This window comes from Zosterops lateralis (genome assembly GCF_965231275.1).
Source record: "Zosterops lateralis genome assembly, chromosome: 8".
In the NCBI taxonomy this organism is placed as follows: Eukaryota; Metazoa; Chordata; class Aves; order Passeriformes; family Zosteropidae; genus Zosterops; species Zosterops lateralis.
Window position 1 is genome coordinate 2,206,209 of NC_139768.1, and position 18,960 is coordinate 2,225,168.

General features: G+C 42.6%; 1 protein-coding gene across 1 annotated transcript in view; it reads left to right on the forward strand.

Annotated features, from left to right (window-relative positions):
* The first annotated feature begins 10,967 nt into the window (after positions 1–10,967).
* OGDHL (oxoglutarate dehydrogenase L) overlaps positions 10,968–18,960 on the forward strand; it is a 47,354-nt gene continuing 39,361 nt past the window's right edge. Inside the window, exons 1-2 of the mRNA XM_083866761.1 lie at positions 10,968–10,997; positions 13,281–13,515. Coding sequence (XP_083722887.1) covers positions 13,309–13,515 — 207 coding nt within the window. The 5' untranslated portion in view covers positions 10,968–10,997; positions 13,281–13,308. The remainder of the gene's footprint in view (positions 10,998–13,280; positions 13,516–18,960) is intronic.

Genomic DNA, 18,960 nt, shown 5'->3' on the forward strand with positions numbered 1-18,960 from the left:
GCTGAGCTGTCAGCCGGGTTTTAATTGCGTGGTCCTGGTAAGTGACACTCTGTTCCAGTAAAAGGAGGCACTGGTGTGTTCCAGCTCCTCGGTGACACTGTGGGACACTGGGATTTTTTTCATGTGATTTTTATTCATTAATTAATAGTACATCGAACAGGTGATATTAAAAATACGAGGGGTTTTGCCATCTATTGTAAGTTAATAGCTAAGAGGACTACTTTGATGTTCAAATTTTTAAAGAAATGGAATGCAATGAAGGCATTTCTCCATTGGGTGCAAAACAGTAAGAGTATGCCTGGGTTTCCTTTGGTGTCTGTTTGATTGGTGTTTTTCATTTGCTAAACACTGTCCTGACTGGATCCTGACAGTAGTCTTGCTTTGCTTACAGGGGAGAAAAAACATGAGGGTGATGTTTCTCTGAAAACAATGTGAGCTCTGACCATAAGTGTCCAAGTAAGTCATGTCTGTTCTGGAGCTGGGTGGGGAAAATGACAGTTAAGCACCTTACATGTCTAGAATCTTGCAACTTTAGAATTGGAATAAGAAAAAACATGGAAGACTTTCTCCAGGCTGCCTGGTTGGTTCAAGTTGTTTGGCTTTGTGTACCTGAACAACAGAGAGTAGGTTTTCAGTGAACTGTTTCTGTGGCTTGTGCATCCTCATGAGTAACAATGTTCCCATATTAATGGGGTCCTCTTTTTCCAGGCCAGTGAGGAACTGGGTCCATGTGTAGAGAGGGCAGAGTGTCCCCTCTGGCAATCTTGGCCTTGCAGAATTGACCAAGGGGAAAAGCACTACATTAAAGATCTTTTCCCAGGAGTTTAACTCTCTCCATTCCTGTGGATTAATTTCTTGTGCTATTTTCTACATCAGGAGTTGCTTATAAAGGGACACTTAGGAAAGTTCATAATCCTGAACTGTGTGAATTATCACTAAGCAGAGAGAAGTTTTGTTTACTTCCATTTGAAAGGGGAGGGAGTTATATCAAATAAATTAATAAATCATGTCTACTTAAGATTTAGAGGTAATTTATGACATCTGATTTAGAGATGCTTCAGAAGAAACCTCTGCCATGGCCTTGAATCAGTGAGGACTTGGCTCCTCTGCACATGTACAATTGCCTTTCAGCTGGAACTTGATGGGAAGTGCTGAATGTGCTCATTTTTTTTCATTCATCAAAGCATCTTGGCATACCAGATACAATAAAGGCACTGTATGCATCAAAATGTTTCATTGTGGCACAAAGTTAATTTTGCCAAGATTTGAAGACTTACCTTTTCAAAGTGAAAGGTTAAGAAAATTGCTCTGAGTAGCTAAATCCTATTATTGAATAATGACAAAATTTTCTTTAATGTCCTAGGAATTGATTGGCTCTAAACCAAAATGTCATGAAAATAAATTAAGATAATTCTAAGTGTTTCCCACCCTTTTATATGAAGGATAAGGTCCTAAAAATTGTATTTTCAAATCCAGAGTTACGTCTATCTTCAAAATGCCTGCATTGTTAGGTAATTATCCCATTGCTGGTTTAAGTCATTATTTTGCCTGTTGCCTGAGGAATTTTACAGCAGAGCAGTATTAATAAGATGCCAGGAGAACAAATTTCATAACTTAATCTCTGTCATAAATTGAACTCGTATAAACAAAGTGACATTTTCATTCATAATTAAATGACCTGCAGCAAATGTGGGTCAGGAGTGAGGGGATGTTTGATTTTACATTCTGTGGAAAATCAAAACTTTTTGCATTTTGAGGAGAAAAGTGAGAAAAAAAGACAGTCAATGTCTTCTGGACATGGATTGAACATACCACAACTTTGAGAAAAGAAGGTTCCTAATTCACCCACATAAATCTCAGCTAAGTGGCGTTTAGACTTTACTGTTGGTGATGACAATTCCCTGAGCATTCAGATGAAAACAAAAGACCCACTGATTGATTGAGTCCACTCCTTCCTCATTCTGTGTGCACAAAAACCAGCAGCCAAACCCAGCAGATTGAATTTAAAATGCAACAGATTGGGAACTTTTAAATTTTTTTTTCTTATCTGAAATTGGGTTACTTGATTGTGAGCAATCATGTGGATGAGATGTTTCTAGTGACAACTAAGTACCTCCTAAAGTCGTATGGCTTCAGCATCTGTGGCTCTAAATCTTTCGACTGAATTTTTTTGGGATTGGTTTTGTTCTAAAGTTTTTGAAGTCCTAAAATTGTTTCCAATCATTGGCATGAGACGTGGAAACACTCAGATGAACCTGCACCTTCTGCATGTCAGTTTTGGAAGGGGTTTGTTACCCTGACTTACATCAGGAACCTCCTTTGCCTACTAGGAAACTCTTTGGCCCCAGTAGCTTGAAGGATTTCAAGGCTAATCAAATTTCTGTTTGCTTTAGACAAGCATCCCCTTTTTGTCTCAAATTTTGATTACATATGACCTTCAGAGAGCCTCAAAATGTTAATAAATTCCTCTGAGATTGGTTTTAGTTAGAGTCCAGTGTAAAATTGTACCCATGAGAAATGCTTAATCTGTGACCAAAATAAGGCATTTATATACTTAAATGAGCAGGGGAAGGCTTTGCTCTTCTGAAAATTTATGTGGCAATGACCTGACAGAACTATGTCTTAAGGGAGTTAAATTTAACTTTGAATTTTGATCTCCAGGTCAAATAACTCCAAGTATTCTCTGCTGCCTTAATATTTCTCCAGGGCTGAGAGACATAACACAAGGCAGCAACTGGTGGCTCGAGTATCATAATGTTTTATTTGATATTTTGTGTCCTAAAGGCTTTCCAAAACCAAGTCTTGGTGTGAAAAACGAGGTTCACTTTTTTGGTAAATTTTAAGAGATAGATTTAATAAAAAATTTAAGACAATTAGGAGATAAAAAAGCAAAGTACGACCAGCCAGGTGACTTGACATTCAGGCAAATCCACGCTTTGCTATATCAGAGACATTCATTAAATACTCTTTCTATTGCATCAATTTGTGCATATTCATATTCTTCCATAAACTAGTTTCTATATTTTAGGAACTGTTTTGCATGGTTTCTTTTTGGGTCCACCTTTTTAGAGTTTGTGTGTTTTTTGGCTGTGTCTTCATTATCATCTCCAGCTGGGCCTTGGTCTATACTTTCTTCAGATGGGAGATGCTGATGGTATATTAGTAGCAGAGTTTATTTTTATATGTTTACTGGATGTTATCTCAACCAAACAGACAGTTTAACCATACTTACATCAACTACTACCACTATGCCTAATTTTTTTTTACTAATAGCAGAAATAAAAACCCTATATTCTTACCACAACATTATTAATCATATAGCACACATCTTGTGAAAAGCCAACTTTATAATATACATTTATAACAATTATGTTGTATTTGGTATTTTGTGTCTTAAAGCCTTTCCAAAACCGACTCTTGGCAATGCTCCCAGGTGGGTGGAATTCTCTGGAGTGGACAGAAGGAAAGAATGAGGTGAAGGACCCCCATGAGTGTCCCTTATCCCTTTGCTCAGGCAGTGCCCAGCAGACACAGGCAGCACCTTTGCCTTACAGAGATCACACACACTTCTGTAAATCCAGTCCTTGTGGCCGAGACCCGCGCGTGTTTTGTCCCACGCTTGAGAAAGGCGTTCATTTTTTGCAAAAGCCACTTTGTTTACTGAAGCACTCGTTTTCTGTGTTTATTCCTCAGCAGTGTCTACCCGATGAGCTCAGCCTCGGCCAAAGGCTTCACCCTTCACTCCTGTCTGCGGCAGGAGCTGTAACTCAGCCCTGGGGGGAACAGTGTGTGCCAGCCTGGCTTAGTGCCTTTAGAGCATTGACTGAACTGACAGAGCCAAACTCGTTTACTTAAAGCTTGGGCTAATCACAGTCCCCAAAGTCTTCTTCCCCACAGTCCTCTTACTCTTCGTAGCTAGATCCTTCCCGTGCTACAAAGTCTGAGGTGGTGATGGCTGAGGATTATGGTTTGCTAGCGAGATTGAGGAAGAAATGACAGGTGGGATTTATTTCTCACTTTTCCAGACACCTTTACAGACTTTTCAATATTTTTCTATAATTGGCTTCAGTGACAGCCTCCCACAGGTGCTATACACGTCCAGGGAATGGGTCTATGCAGGAAAGGTCTGTTTGTTAAGGCAACATCTGTAATTGCCTTAGGCTGCCGCAGCAACAGCACTAAAACCCCAAACCTGGCATCATTACACACAAAAGTCATTTCACTGTGCCTCCTGCCTTTCACTTAATGATGTTGTTCTTCATGTAGTGTTCTGTGCATTGAAGGTGATATTATGATTCATCTGACCAGGATTTCATGCAGCTCAAAGTGCCTTCAAATGGAGCTGGACTTTTCACATATGTGACACCAGCACAGATACCTTCTGGTAACTGTGACACAAGTACAGATATTCTCTGGTAACTGGCCTGCAGAGACTGGAGAGCTGGACACTGTGATGGTGCTCTGTGCTGAGCTCCACAACTGCCTCCTGTTAATAAGAATTAGAGCAATTCAGTGAGCTCAGTGTCAGTCGGTGAGGACTTTTTAAAATAGGGTGATCTCTGTGATGTGACAGCAAACTGCTCTGAAATGAATTTAGACCAAAGCTAGAACAGTTTATTCCAGTAGATGATAAAACAAGCCCAAAACTACATACTGGGGGCAAGTTTGGGGTGAGTTGTTGCATTTTTTCTATGGCATCAAAATTATTTTTCTGAAAATGTATTTGGTGATGTGGTGGCTGGTAGTGCATCAAGAGTCCCCATGAAGCTCACCTTGGTAACTGAGATGCTCACACGTCTACTCAGTTCAGGTGTTTCCTCTTTACAGGAAAACAGTTGAACAGTTTGCTGGAGACTAAACATAAAGGAAGCACAGAGCTGCAGAATCACTCTCTAATACTGTCCAGCTGAGTTCAGCACTGAATGTAACATTCCTAAATGGCCACCATCAGGAAGATAAGAAATTATTGTGATTCTCATCTAACAGGTTTTATATTCCCAGGCCACCCCTGAGCCTTGGGTATTTTACATTAATAGTTTTGCAGATGGTCCCTTTGGCTCTGGCACCAGAAAAGAGATGGTTGGGAGTGCCAGAGGAAAGTGTTAGAAAGAAATTATGTTTTAACTGCACAACAGGTTTGGAGTGCAACTCTTAAGGATCCCATTGAAAAACATAGATAAGTTTTTGCTTCTGAAAAACAGAAGTAAATAGAAAAGCCTATTTAGTTATTGCAGAATAACTCAGTAGGGACAGTGCTTCTAAGGGAACTCTAGCTTTGAGGCACAACATGGTGTTGATTAGTGCAAATAAAGCTCTTCAAGAGTCACCTTTCAGCAATTACAATCAGACACTGCCACTGTGGCTTCAAAAGCTTCATTAGCAAACCCTGCTCCTAGTGAGAGCTGTAAATCTCAGATACTCCAGAAGTTTTAGCTGATGGAGAACTGTCTTCCCTTATTTCTTTTCTTCCAAATAAAAGATAATTGCATATTCCTTCATCTGGATAAATCGCATTAAAAATCAAAATAGATCCCCCTGAAGAAAACACAGCCAGTGGTGTAGTTCTAAAGAGATGATGATAATCTTCCAGTTGAGTGTGATGAAGTCAGGACACCTTAAAATTTTATTGTTACCTAAAGCAACAATCTAACAAAATACAGTGTGTTTTAGATGTAGCCAAAAGAAAAGTATATTAAAAAAAATTATTTTTTTCTAGTTTTAGAATTAGAGTTCCCTAACAAAACACCTGCAAATACTGAAAACAATTTTCTGGCAGTTTTCTCCTAATTCACTGGTAAAAAAGAAGAAGATGATGTTTTCAATTCTTTCTTAGTTGAGGAAAGGGGAGTTGGCAGTGCTTTGTTCATTGTCATTGTGCCAAACGCTGGCAGGCTCTTTTGCAGTGCCAGTAGTGATCTGTTTCCACAGTTAGTGGGAAGACTTGCTGTTTTGACTGCCAGTGTACTAACCTGCCATTAAACTAGTGGGACAAATTAAGTTTAATGCTGTTGCTAATTTCCCCATGAATTCATTATTTGGCAGCTATAATAAATGTTCTATGCCAGAGTTCCTCCTTAACCTACGTGTCTTACTGACTCACTCACTGCTTTGTATATACTGTAGTTAATTGTTTACCCTAAGAATTTAATGAAAATACAGTGAGATATCAAAGAAATAATTACAGCAACAGCTGCTTTTGTTCTTGTAGCTGTAATGGGCTAGTTTATTAGGAAAGACTTGGGAAACCACCAAGTAGAAGTTGTGTTTTCCTGATTTTTCAATCAGCTTTATTGTCTAGCTTGTCTCTCTCTAACAGATCTGTGGCCAGACAAATGGGCTCCTGCAATTTGATTCTATCCAGAAATATGTTTGGAGAATAAAATCACTTGAAAATAATAAATAATCTATTGGCCAGAATCAATCAAGGAGCACTCTTGGGTGTTACTGGTCTTTCAATAACACACTCTGTACTTGTACCTGTTTTCTCCAGGGCATCACAGCCTGGATTTTTAGAACAGAGAATAAAATAACCCAAGATAGCTGTTATGCAGATAAAACTATCAATATGATTTTGTCTGTTGACCAAATAATGATGGCCTGCTTGCCCTTAGGTTTGACATGACTTCTGTTGTGAAACTGGTACAAATCATAGGTGCCTCAGTCAGGTTGGAAGGAAGCTTGGAGATCATCCAGGGCTCAAAGCAGAATCAACAGTGGAGTCACACCAGGCTGTCCAGGGCTTTGCCTCCAAAAATGGAATCATGTTTCTGCATCCCTATTGTGATGGGTTTTTATCCTCTGAGTGAACAATGTTTTCCTTGTGTCTAGATTGAACCATTTCTATTTCACCATCTCATCCTCCTGCCCTGCAGAAAGTGAGGAGCCTGGCTTCGCTGGCTCTGCCTTCCTGCTGAACTCCCCATCCCCTGATTTATCCCTGTGTCTGAGGAAAGGGCAGTCATTGCTTCCCTCCAGCTCCTGGCTGTGCTTCACCTGGCACAGCCCAGCAGGGTCTTGGCTTTCCCTGCTGCCTCACACTTAACCTGCCCAAAGCAAGGAGCTGTGTGAAGCTGGGACTGACTTTTCTGTCCCTCAGACATCCAGCAGCACATCTCCTTTACCACGGGAATTTTATTCACAGAAGTCAGGGATATTACAGAAGCTTATAGCACACAGAGCCAAGGTTTCAGAAAGCAAAGGGAACAGAAGTAATCCAAATGAACTTTTCTGCAGGAGATGTCAGATGTAATTAAAATACTTCTCTTACGTAAGACTGGGGAGGGAGAAAAGCTGGATAAATTATTTGATGACAAAAAAGGGGATTAAAAAAGGGTTTTAGCAGGTATTTGAAATGTCTACCTAGGAAACCCCCCACAGCCTCTCCTTTGGAGACTGACTGAATCATTTGTTGCAGCTGTTTGGTCTGGACTCTAAGGCTTTTAGGTCTCAGATTTAAATGTTAGACAAACATAATGACCAGAGTCCTGTGTAACATCTGTGTTAGGCTCAAAGTGAGAGCAGGTTTTACAGTTTCCAAACTGCCTTGCTTTGAGAAGAGATAGTGCTTTTGATTTGAACCTCTGTGAGTTTATGTTCTCTGTGTGTAATAAACACATTGGGAAATAAAGGCAAATGGAGTTTCTGGTTTGGCTTAAAGAGAACTTATGGTCAACATTGTCTCTAGTGGAATTACATTACCAACAACAACGAAGAGTTGCCAAAAATACATAAATGTATCCATCTCAGGAGGGGAGGCTATTAATGAGATTGTCCTTCTATGAGTAATCCTGTACCCAGACCACCTCCTATGAGATTACCCTTTGAAAAAACAAGCCCACTGAGAAGTCGTGCTGTGTTGCAGAGAGAGTTGTGTGGAGCAATTATCCACAGGAACTCCTGGCTGATTGCAAGTGGCTGCTGATCCACCAAGGAAAACCCTCCCACCAAACCCAAGCAAAGACCAGGGCAAAGCATTAGAGGGGAGTCCAGCACCATACCCTGGAACAAGCACAGTGGGCAGCACAGTGAGTTTCCAAAACCAGCTGCGTTCTAGTTTTGTTAAAACATGCTTTGAGTTGTTTAAACAGGTTGGATTTAGTTTTGTTAAACTCATGCCTGAGCTGAGACAGAAATGAGGCAGAAATAAGTAAGCAAACCTGTTAGACTCACACTGGTCTGCTACAGGACATAAGGATAAATATAAAAATAAATAATGGTGAGGCAGTGTGTCTTTCAGCACAGCAGGCAATGTCACCTCTGACAGCACAGGGGTGCTGTTGTGACTGTCCTGTGCTGTACATTTTATCCAGTACAAAACTTCCTAACACATAACACTTCCTCACTGTGGAGCTGGCACACCTGCCCCTGTGTGTGCTAGGAATTGCAGTTTTTCCCAAAGTTTTCATCCTGCTGATGGATTTCTATTCCAGCCAATTTCAAAGTGTGATGGTTCAGCAAGAAGCAAAGCCAGTGTGTGGATCTCCCTTTGCCTGACCAAAGGGATAGCTAAGTATACAAGTGGACACATAAATGGGCAGGTAAATGTGAATTGTAAATGGAAATTGTAAGAACTGAAGCAGGAATCGTGAGCAAATTGTCTATCTTGGGCTCACTGGAGAGCAGATGGATGAGTGGCAAGCAGGTGCTGCTGAGACTGGTGTCAAAGTGACACCAGAAGCCAGCAGCAGTAAGGCAATAGCTCAGTGCACCAAAAGCTGCTGGGGCAGGCTGGTGGGACAATCAAGTCACAATAAATATCAGAGAATTTGGGAGCTGCTCCAAATCCCAATAAACCAGAATCTTGCTGTTTCAAGCACACAAATTCCTATTGTGCGAAACATTTAAATATATATATATATATATATATAACATAAATGTGAAACTGGACAAAGGCTTTTGGGAACAACATAAGCACTTGAAACATACTGTGATATCTTAGTGTCTATCCAAGCATATTTAATTTATCCTTTTCACTGCAATGGTATTCACAGTCAGATTTGACATGTGGGTTTCCCTCTAAAGTGGAGGGGAGGTCTGCTTGTACTCACTATAATCTTTAATTGAATTTCTGTTCAGTCAGCATAACATGATTGCTCTAAAGATGGCTTCTGTCTGCCCATAATAAGGTTAAGACTCAATTAGCAGTTGCAGCATCTAACGATGTTTCACCACTTGCCAGAAGGCTCGGGCAGCATCTGGCCAGCTGCAGGTCCCAGTTGAGCCCCCATTTCCCTCTGCAGGGGTGCTGGGCCACCCTCCCCGGGAGCTCTGAGTGAGGGATGGGCTCTCCTGGGGCTCCCTGTGCCCCATCCCTGCTCCATCTGTTCCCTGCACTAAACGCTGGAGCACAAAACCATCAGCACATCATTCACACTCCCCTCTGCACTCCCCTGAAGGTGCACAGATGCTGGGAAAACTGCTGAGATGATAATAGGGTTGTTGATGTATTTATGTGAGGATTAAGGTTTTTTTTTTTCATCTTGAAGAAATTAATTTTACTCTAATCAACAATTGTATCAACCAGTAAGCCTCAAGAAAATCTGAGTGACCGTGAGGTGACAAAACTCCAGATGAAGCCTGTTGTGTTCCTTCCTAAGGTTTTTCTATTTCTGCCCACCTGGCTCTGATAAACTAATTTTTTGCACTATATCCTTAGCACAAAGCAAATTATAACTCTCCTTAGCACAAAGCAAATAATAGCTCTTTATCTCTTCCTTCCTTTTAAGGTGTGTCCAGTTTTCCCATCAATCTTCTCTTATTACTTACCCAGAAAGTTACCAAACATTGGAATGCGTGTGATGGTGTCAATAGTCATCTGAAATACCAAATTTACCATATATATATATAGGCATTTGATCTTGGCTGTAACTTGATTAAGAGCAGGTAAATTAAAAATACATAATTTCTGATTTATGGGAGGAAATACAGACATAATTTCAAGGCAACCAGGAAAAAAGAAAACATGAAAGATGTAAATAAGAATTCCACCAGCAAAAGAACATTTTGAAATTGTATTGTCATGCATTTTATATTTGGTCATAGAAGTCATATAAGACTACCTTTTTGTCAAGGTCTACTACAAGTTTATGTACAAATTTTGGAGAGCAACATGTGGAGTGTGTTTCCTTGGGACACTTTGTATTCCCATCTTCTTCCCGTCACACTTCTGCATAGGAGCACCTTGTCCATGGGAGGGATTTCCTGAGCTGTTCCCTGTCCCAGGTGCTCACCAGGGCGTGTCCCGAGGGGCGGAGGCGTTTCCCAGGGGTGGGGACATATCCTGGGGTGTGTCCCAGGGCGTGTCCTGTGTTCAGGGCGTGTCCCGTGTCCCGGAGTGCGTCCCATGTCCCAGGGCATGTCCCATATCCCAGGGCGTGTCCCAGGGCATGTCCCATGTCTCAGAGTGTGTCCAGGGGCGTGTCCCGGGGCGTGTCCCGTATCCCATATCCCAGGGTGTATCCTGGGGCGTGTCCCAGGGTGTGTCCCCTGTCCCGTGTCCCATATCCCAGGGTGTGTCCTGTGTCCCAGGGTGTGTCCTGGGGCGTGTTCAGGGGCGTGTCCTGTATCCCAGGGTGTATCCGGGGGTGTGTCCGGGGGCGTGTCCCATATCCAGGGTGTGTCCCGGGGCGTGTCCCAGGGCGTGCCCTGGGGCGTGTCCTGTATCCCCTATCCCAGGGTGTATCCGGGGGCGTGTCTCAGGGTGTGTCCTGTGTGCCGGGATGTGTCCCATGTCCCATATCCGGGCGTGTCTCATGTCCTGGGGTGTGTCCCGTGACCATATCCCAGGGTGTGTCCCGTGTCCGGTGTCCCGGTCGGTGTTGCCGGTGTGTCCCCTGTCCCCTGTCCCGGTCGGTGTTGCGGGTGCCGGCCCCGCCCCGCGGTGACCTCAGCGCGCTCCGCTCACGTGACGCAGGTGCGGCCCCCGCCCGCCGCTCCCTCCCGCTGTCCATCCCTCCCTGCCCTCCATCCCCTCCCCGGATGCCCCGGAGGCTCCGCAGGTCTGTCCGCGCCGGTGCGGGGCGGGGGGCGGCGGGGCCGGGCAGGCGGTGCGGGGCAGGGCCCGTCCCCTCACAGGCCCCGGCGCGGCGGGGCCTCTCCCTGCGGCCCAGGGGGTCCGGGCCGGGCCGGGCCCTCAGCGCGGGGCGAGCGGGGCAGCCCAGCCCAGCCCGGCCCAGCCCGGCCCGGTGATACCCCGGAGAGCCCGGACAGCCCGGCAGGCTCCGGTGATACCCCGGAGAGCCCGGACAGCCCGGCAGGCTCCGGCTCCCGTGGCCGGGGTGACCGGGACGCCGCGTCCTGGCGTTACGGGGAGGGGCCCGAGAGCAAACCCGGCCCCTCCCCTTTGCTCTGCTGGGAGCCTGTGCTGGTGTCATCCCTGTGCTGATGTTATTTATCCCTCTGGTGTATTACAGTATTTAACCCGCTGCCGAAGGTGTTTTTTGCTGCGCAGGGTGATAAATCCGTTAGGTTTTATTGCACCTCCATGGCCCAGGATTTGCTCTATGCGCCTTGGGGTGAATGTGCTGCTGGAAAAAACCTCCTGCAGGTCACCTTTGTGTGTGCAGAATTGGGGTTCTCCATCCGGCACATCTGTGCTGGGGGAAAACAAACTGTCAGGGCATGGAGGTATCCCTGAATTAGCCTTATTTTATAAGGATGTTCCCTGTCTAGGAGAAAACAAACTCTTAGGGCATGGAGTTGTCCCTGTAGTAGCTTTATTTAATAAGGATATTCCCTGTGCTGGGGGAAAACAAACTCTTAGGGCATGGAGGTGTCCCTGAATTAGCCTTATTTAATAAGGATATTCCCTCTACCTCTGATTTGAATTATCTATGATCATCTTTTGGAGAAACTTTATCCTTTTTTTTTTTTTCACTGTCAGACTTGTGTTATTCGAATTACTCAGTCTTAAAAAGAACTTTAAGAGTAAGCTGTGTGTTGGGAATATTGGGGGAAATTACCATGAGAGTGGATGAAGAACTATTTTTATGAAATATGGACCAAACTTTTTAACCACTGCTTCTGCAGAGAATAAAGAACATTTGCTAATATTGGCAGCAGAGCTTCACATGTGTTAAGAAATTCAGTAAAGTCACTGGCAATGCCAGGAGGATATTGATTCAGATGTGCAGTTTATTTATACTGAAAATGATCCTGAAAAGAGCTGCATAAAGGCTTTTTTTTGTCAGAAGTGTCTGCTGTCTGTTTTCCACATGCTTTTCTGACCCTGTAGAAACCTGGGTAGAGTAATTCCCAAGACTGTCTGTGACATTAGGGCACTTCTGGAGGTGGAGGTGGCGAGGTGAAAGCTGGGTTGTTGTTTCAGACAGAACAGCTGCAGGAATTTTCAGCTGCTCAGGGCTTTCATTTACTTTCCCCATTTTGAGGGTGCTGTGGTGCATTAAATACCAGGTTGTTCTTGTGGTTCACTGCTTCTTCCTTATTTTTGACCTCGGGTGGAGATTTAATTAACACCATTCCTTAGGTTGCTCTTAGCTCAGCTTGACCCCTTTCCAATCACTGTTTCCATTTCAGGGTTGGTTTGGGAAACAAAGTGAAGTGGAACAGTCCCAACTCCTCCTGACTCGTGCGTGATTCCCTGATTCCCTGTGCTAAGCACTGGAGCTGATCCTGTTCAGCATTCAAAAGAGTCAACCCTTATGGTGGGAAATTGATTTGGAAAATTGAATTTCTCAATTCCAAATTGCACGGAATCTGCTGTCCTTGTTACAAAGCTCATAAGAGATCATTGGAAGCACAAGATAAACGTTGCCCGTTAGGAAAACAAATTAAAGCGAGCTTTTTCTCAGTGTTTCACTGTCTGGTCGAAGGCTAATGTCAATATGAACACTCAGCTAACACTTCTAATCGTTCAGTCAGCTCCATTAGCGGCAGAAATTTGAGGTGGCAGCTTTTTGTTTTCTGCGGCACCTGTGGCTGGCCCTGTTTGCTGACCCCACCCCGGTGTGACTGAGTAAAAGGCCAGAGCTTTCCAAACACAGGGGAGGCAGTGGGGGTTGCCGGGAGCTCTGGAGGGGTCAGTGATTATTAGCCCTGTTTGTTCAGGGCCCCGTGGCACAAATGGGGATTGCTCAGGTGAGCACTGAGAGGAGCTGTGAGAGGAGATGGCTGTGACCCTGAAGGGAGCTCTCTGCCTAGGCCTGAGCTTTGTGCTAGAGCCCTGCAGCCAGAAACCTCAGTTTTTTGCTGTGAGGCTGAAATGTGTCTGCAATTCATTGGCTCTTTTTTTCTGATTAAGTTTGGTTTTCTTTTATTAATAGACTTGGATCGTCTGGCTAATAAACAAACATGAGTCATCTCAAGTTGTTTGCAGCTGTGCTGAAGAGGCATGGCTTTAAACTTCTGGAAAAACAGGATGTAGCCAGGAGGGCATTTTTACATGGCCAACGGTATGTTTCATCAGGAGCCTCAGAGCCATCCCCCAGTGGGAGTAATTCCAATTATGTGGAGGAAATGTACTATGCGTGGCTTGAAAACCCTAAAAGCGTACACAAGGTAAGTCTAGAACTTGACTGTAATGCTGGGGTAGGAATGGGGTAGGCTTCCTTTACTTTTTCACTTCCTTTTTTAATAAAAAAGTTTGGGAAAAGGTCTTGTGTGAAATGAAAAACGTGAAATTAATTTCCCACCTATTGATTGGTGTAAGATGTGATATTGCAACTTTAAAAGTACAGAGGAGGCACAGGCATGGTGAGCAGAGTGGAAAGAATGGGAAGTCCAGACCAGAAGTAGAAAGCTGCTCTGAAACTTTATTTCTCCATGGAAATGCTGGTCAAGCTGTCAGTTAAGTAATTAATTACATCCAGAAGAAGACCCAAGAATAAAATATATTTAATTTTTTTGGTTTATAGTTAGGCTAGCAGAGAATATGTTATATTTAAATAATATGTGTTAATGTTGATGCTTCTAAACTGCCTGAAGAAGGTGAATGTTCAATTGCCTTTGGATTTAACTGTGGGAGTTGTAACCTTAAAACTGAATCTGGAGTTGTCAGAATATTCTTCTGAAGTACCTTGAAAAATATTCTGTTTTGTGTCTCTCTTTCTCTCTCTAGGCAATAGGCATTTGTTTGCTTTTCTGAAAACTCTATTACCTAAATCCTTTTTTGTGGACAGCATACATAGGCTTATTTTTTAACAAGCTTTCTGCTGACAAAGAGGGCTCTGTTATGGTGATACATGTAGAGTAACTTAAGAAGCCGATGAGAAGTCTGATCAATTCTAAGTCAGACAAGCCATTTTCCAGGAAGTAATGTGAATTGTGCCCAAAACGTTTACCAAATTGGTTGTCTGTTCCCTTATTCTCAAGGCATGTATATCAAAATGTCACTTAGAAGTTGTTGTTCTAAGTCTGATAATCTGTCTAGAGTGTGAGGAAGTGACGCGTGCTGAGGGCAGAAACAAAAAAAAAGAAACCAAGAAGGGTGGGTTTGGAGCTGTTTTTTTTTCTCTTTGGATATTGTGTATGAACTTAGTCTTGTTAAAAGGTCAAACATGCAGCGCCCACTCTGAAGACTGAGTGTTATTCACACAGCAGATTGATCCCAGGTCTTTTATGTTACACCTGAACTTGGGATGGAGAAACCTTCTCCACGAGCGGCTCTTTCTTACCTGACTTTGAGCCCTTGTAGCTGCCAGCTGAGCTCCACCACTGTGGGCTGGGGTAGCGCATTGTGTGGGTGCACTGAGATTCTGCAAAGCCCTCAGGATGTGTCAAGGCTGTAGATCAATACCAACCCTTTTATGCTGGGGATGCTGAAGGGACAAACTCACGCGTGTGGTGACATCAAGGTGACATCTTGTATTTTCATTGTATTGGCTTCGGGCTAACTTCTTTCCTTTTAGCTGAATGAAGGTCCTGGTTGCAGTGGGGAGTGTGTTTTGGTGCTGGGAAGCCCTGCAGAGGCTGCCTGTGGGTGGGGAGTTGCCCTGGGGCGGGCAGGGGAGCTCAGAGCCCGCAGATCCCGCAGTTCCCGGAGCGGCAGCGCTGGAGAGCGGAGCCCACCCGGAGCTGTCCAGGGTGCTGAACCAAGGGCCAGGAGATGCGCACTGCGCCTTACGGATTGGTGCTCGGGGTCGGCAGAAATGCTAAAAATCCTGCTGAAAGGCCGTCCAACTCATCTGGCAGTTCAGGCACAACATGGTAATGGATTCCGTTTAGATGATGAGGGTTGAGGGTTGAACAGCAAGCAAGAAATCAGCACAAGTGAGTTGACAGAGGAATGCAGGGTGTGGCCTAGGGAGTGGATGATTCAAGATGCGGTTTTGTCGTGGTTTAATCCCCATCTGGCAACCACACAGCCACTTGTGCTTTCTCTCTCACACACATGCATGAATGGGGGAAAGAATCAGCAGGGTAGGAGTGATAAAACTTGTGGATGGAGATAAAGACAGTTTAATAGGCAAAGCAAAAGCTGCACAAGCAAAGCAAAACAAAACAAGGAGTCCATTCACCAATTCCCATGGGCAGGCAGGTGTTCAGCCACCCCCAGGACAGCAGGGCTCCAACACATGTAATGGTAACTTGGGAAGACAAACACCATCACTCTGAACGTCCTCCCTTCCTTCTTCTTTCCCCATTCTGAACATGATGTGGTTTGGAATATCCCTTTGGCCAGCTGGGCCAGCTGTCTTATTTCTGTCCCTCCCAACTCCTTGTGCACCCTCAGGCTTCTTACTGCTGAGGTGAGGAGCAGAAAGGCTTTAAGGCTGTGCAAGCTTTGCTCAGCAATAACAAAAATGTCTCTGTATTGCCAACAGAGACATTCAAACCAATTACTTTTGAAATTCAAACCAATTACTGTGCAATTAACTACCCCAGCCCAAACCAGCATGATTATAAAACCCTGTGAATTCTTTTCTAGGTTAACTGTGTTTAATAAACTGGCGACAGTAACAAGCTGAAGTAAATTCACTGTGTCCCTGATTTACGAGGCTTTGAAAGAATATGATGGATGGAAATAATGGATTACAGCTATTCTTGCCTAAATTATTAGTTTTTTCAGAGCCTATAAAAAAAGGGGAGGTGGAGAAGAATGCCAATTAATTTTACTTTGTTTCATCACCACAATTAATTTTTGATTTCTTGAAAGCCATCTCATTTCATTGGCTGAAAGCTGCAAATACCTTCCCAAGATTTTTTGTTGACAGAAATTATTCAATTTGAGCTTTCATAAAACAAAAATGCTAAGGGTTGAAATCACCCTGTTTTTTAAAAAAATACAGGAAAATTTGTGCTGTGATTTTGACTCTAAAGTTGTGCATTTGTCATTCAGGTATGGAAAGGAGAGGAAGTGTTGAAAAGTAATTTCGAGAGACACCACGTGGTGTTGATTATGGTTTTGTTAATGATTTGACTGTCTGCAGGTCACTCATTTTCATTGTTTTATTCAATATGTCCAGCATGGTTTAGAGAACCAGCTTGTGTATACAGACATTGGATTTTCTTCCCTCATTTCCCTTTTTATACCCTATTTCTCCTCATGTTTCTTCTCAGATAACCCTTTATCAGAGGGGATGTGCCCCCTCATTGATTAGATGGAAAACTTGATTTTTCCTGGGCTTTAAAAGTCACACTCTGTTCACTTGTATTTAGAAACTCCAATTAATCAGGGCTCCTGAACTGATTTCCCCCTCAGAATATTTGACTGAACATAACTTCCCACATATGCTTATTTACAACTGTTTGAAATATGGCTGTCACATTCCAATGAGCACATGCAGTGTTTCTAACTATGTCTCCTTTCTATGTATGTCATGGTTACGTATCAAGGAATATGCATATGTATATATATATATTTATATATAAGAGCTTTTATTCTTTGTACAAACCCATTTCAGATGATTCCCTGCTTTTCCTTGCCTTCTGAATTTCCTATCATCAGAGTAGCCAAAACAACAATCAGAATAAAATGACGTGGGCTCTGAAAAAGGCATCATTATTTCTCCTTGAAGCTTGGTGTCAGGGCCATAGATCATGAGAGAGAAGCTTGACAAGGCTCAGTTATTACTATCACAAGATTAATTACAAAACTACATGGTTGGCTATGGAGTACATAATGCCTGCCATGTTATCCTGTGTGCAGCCTCTCTGTGTAATCATCTCCTTGGTTTATTGGCTAGGAAAAAAATGTGGCTTTGTTTTGCTTTGATTTAATTTTATTAGTTTTCTTTTTAAAATTATATAGTGATGCTCAATATGTGTCTTCTAAGGCTTTGCTGTCCTCACTGCAGTTGATGAATATTGTGATGGCACTAGGAAAAAAACCACCCCAAACCATCAAGATAAAGCATATGTTACTTTTTGTTCTAATTGCAACACTGTTTATTATATGACAGCAAAATGTTGCCACTGAATCACTTGAATTGTGTTATATTACTTGAGAAAATAATGGTTAACTACAATATAGATTTGCTGGCAGAAGGAAAGAAAATGTGTCATCTATCACTATAGTAATTTTTTTTGGTGAATTTTTTTTTTGTGTTATGTATCTCCTCTGCCATTTTCTTGAAGAACTTTATACTAATTTAGTTGAGAAAATGCAGGTTTGCTGTGAGAGTAAACTGGTTTTCTATCTGTTCAGTCACATGGCAAAAGCTGTTGCCCAAGACTGACATTGATACACAAAAGTTGAAGACTATGATCTGGTATCAATCTTGAAAGACACTATAGAAATTTGTAAAGGCTTTGATGGATGTGTATCTAGTGAAAACTAATTTTCTGTAGCCAAATGATGTATTTTCCCTCCCCTCTGATTAAATGTCAAGCCTGTCCAACAAATCAATAAGTTCAAAAATGTGATAGGAAAAAATAATCTGGGTCCATTCTGTCTCAGCTGGCTGCATCTTCAGATGGGAACATTTTCTTTATATTTGTGATTCTGCATGAAGAAAGGGCCTTATACTGGTTCTCCTTAACCAGATCACTTGTTGGGCAAGTCTGTTTGGAGTTAACAACTCTCTCAGCAGAGCATTTGTCTAAAAATACATTCAGTTATTTGTGGGATTGTGCTGTGATAACTTTTACATTTAAATGAAGTTTTACTCAACAAAAAATTGTTTTATTATTATCATCATTGTATGTGTATCATGGCACTGGAAAAAGTAAGGAGGAAACCTCAACATAAGCAAAGCAAATTCTTTATTAAAACTTCGAATGTGAGAGATGCCATGGATCCAAATGTGTGTTTGGAATTTCCTAATTTAATGTTTAATGGAAATTTAGAACTCTGTGTTGCCCAAATAATTTCTCCTGTCTATGTAACTTTAGTAATTTAAAAAGGGACTGTGGTTGTTTTTCACTGTCAGGGGTCTCTGGGCTCTCAGACTGGGTGCTGTGCAGGTGTGGGATAACAATACTCTTCTTAACACAGACCAAGAAGATGTATAGAGAGAATCCCAGCTGAAATACAGTCACACTAATGGGCTCTTCTAGACCACTTATAGGATGTAAATTCAGACTTCTTAATCTCAGTGTGGCTGCCAAGATGTCAAGGTAGGAAGAATATAGGAAACAGGCATGAATAAGAGAAGGGAGGAGGAGTGAATTCTTCATCAGTGTGTCTGGAACTGGCCACCACACATGATCTGTCTGCCCTAATTTGTCAGGGCATATAAAAGCCTGGCTATGTTTAGATAAGCCTGTGTAAGAGCAGGGTGATAAATTAAGTTTACTATGTTTGTATTGATGCAGCTTTGTATGAATAAAGAAGTAAGAGGAGTGCATTAAAGTAGTGTTTCTTGGGCAATGGCCTCATACTAATGGTGAGATTCCCACCCAGAGGTTCAGTGAAGCCCCCCACTTCCACAACTTAAATTTGGAAGGTTGGGTGATGTTTAGCTCCTTCATGATTCCCCTCTTGTGGCATTTCTGAACACCTTAGAGCTTTTAGAAATTTCAATATGAAGACTTTTTGTTAATGAAAACAAAAAGGATTTTGTA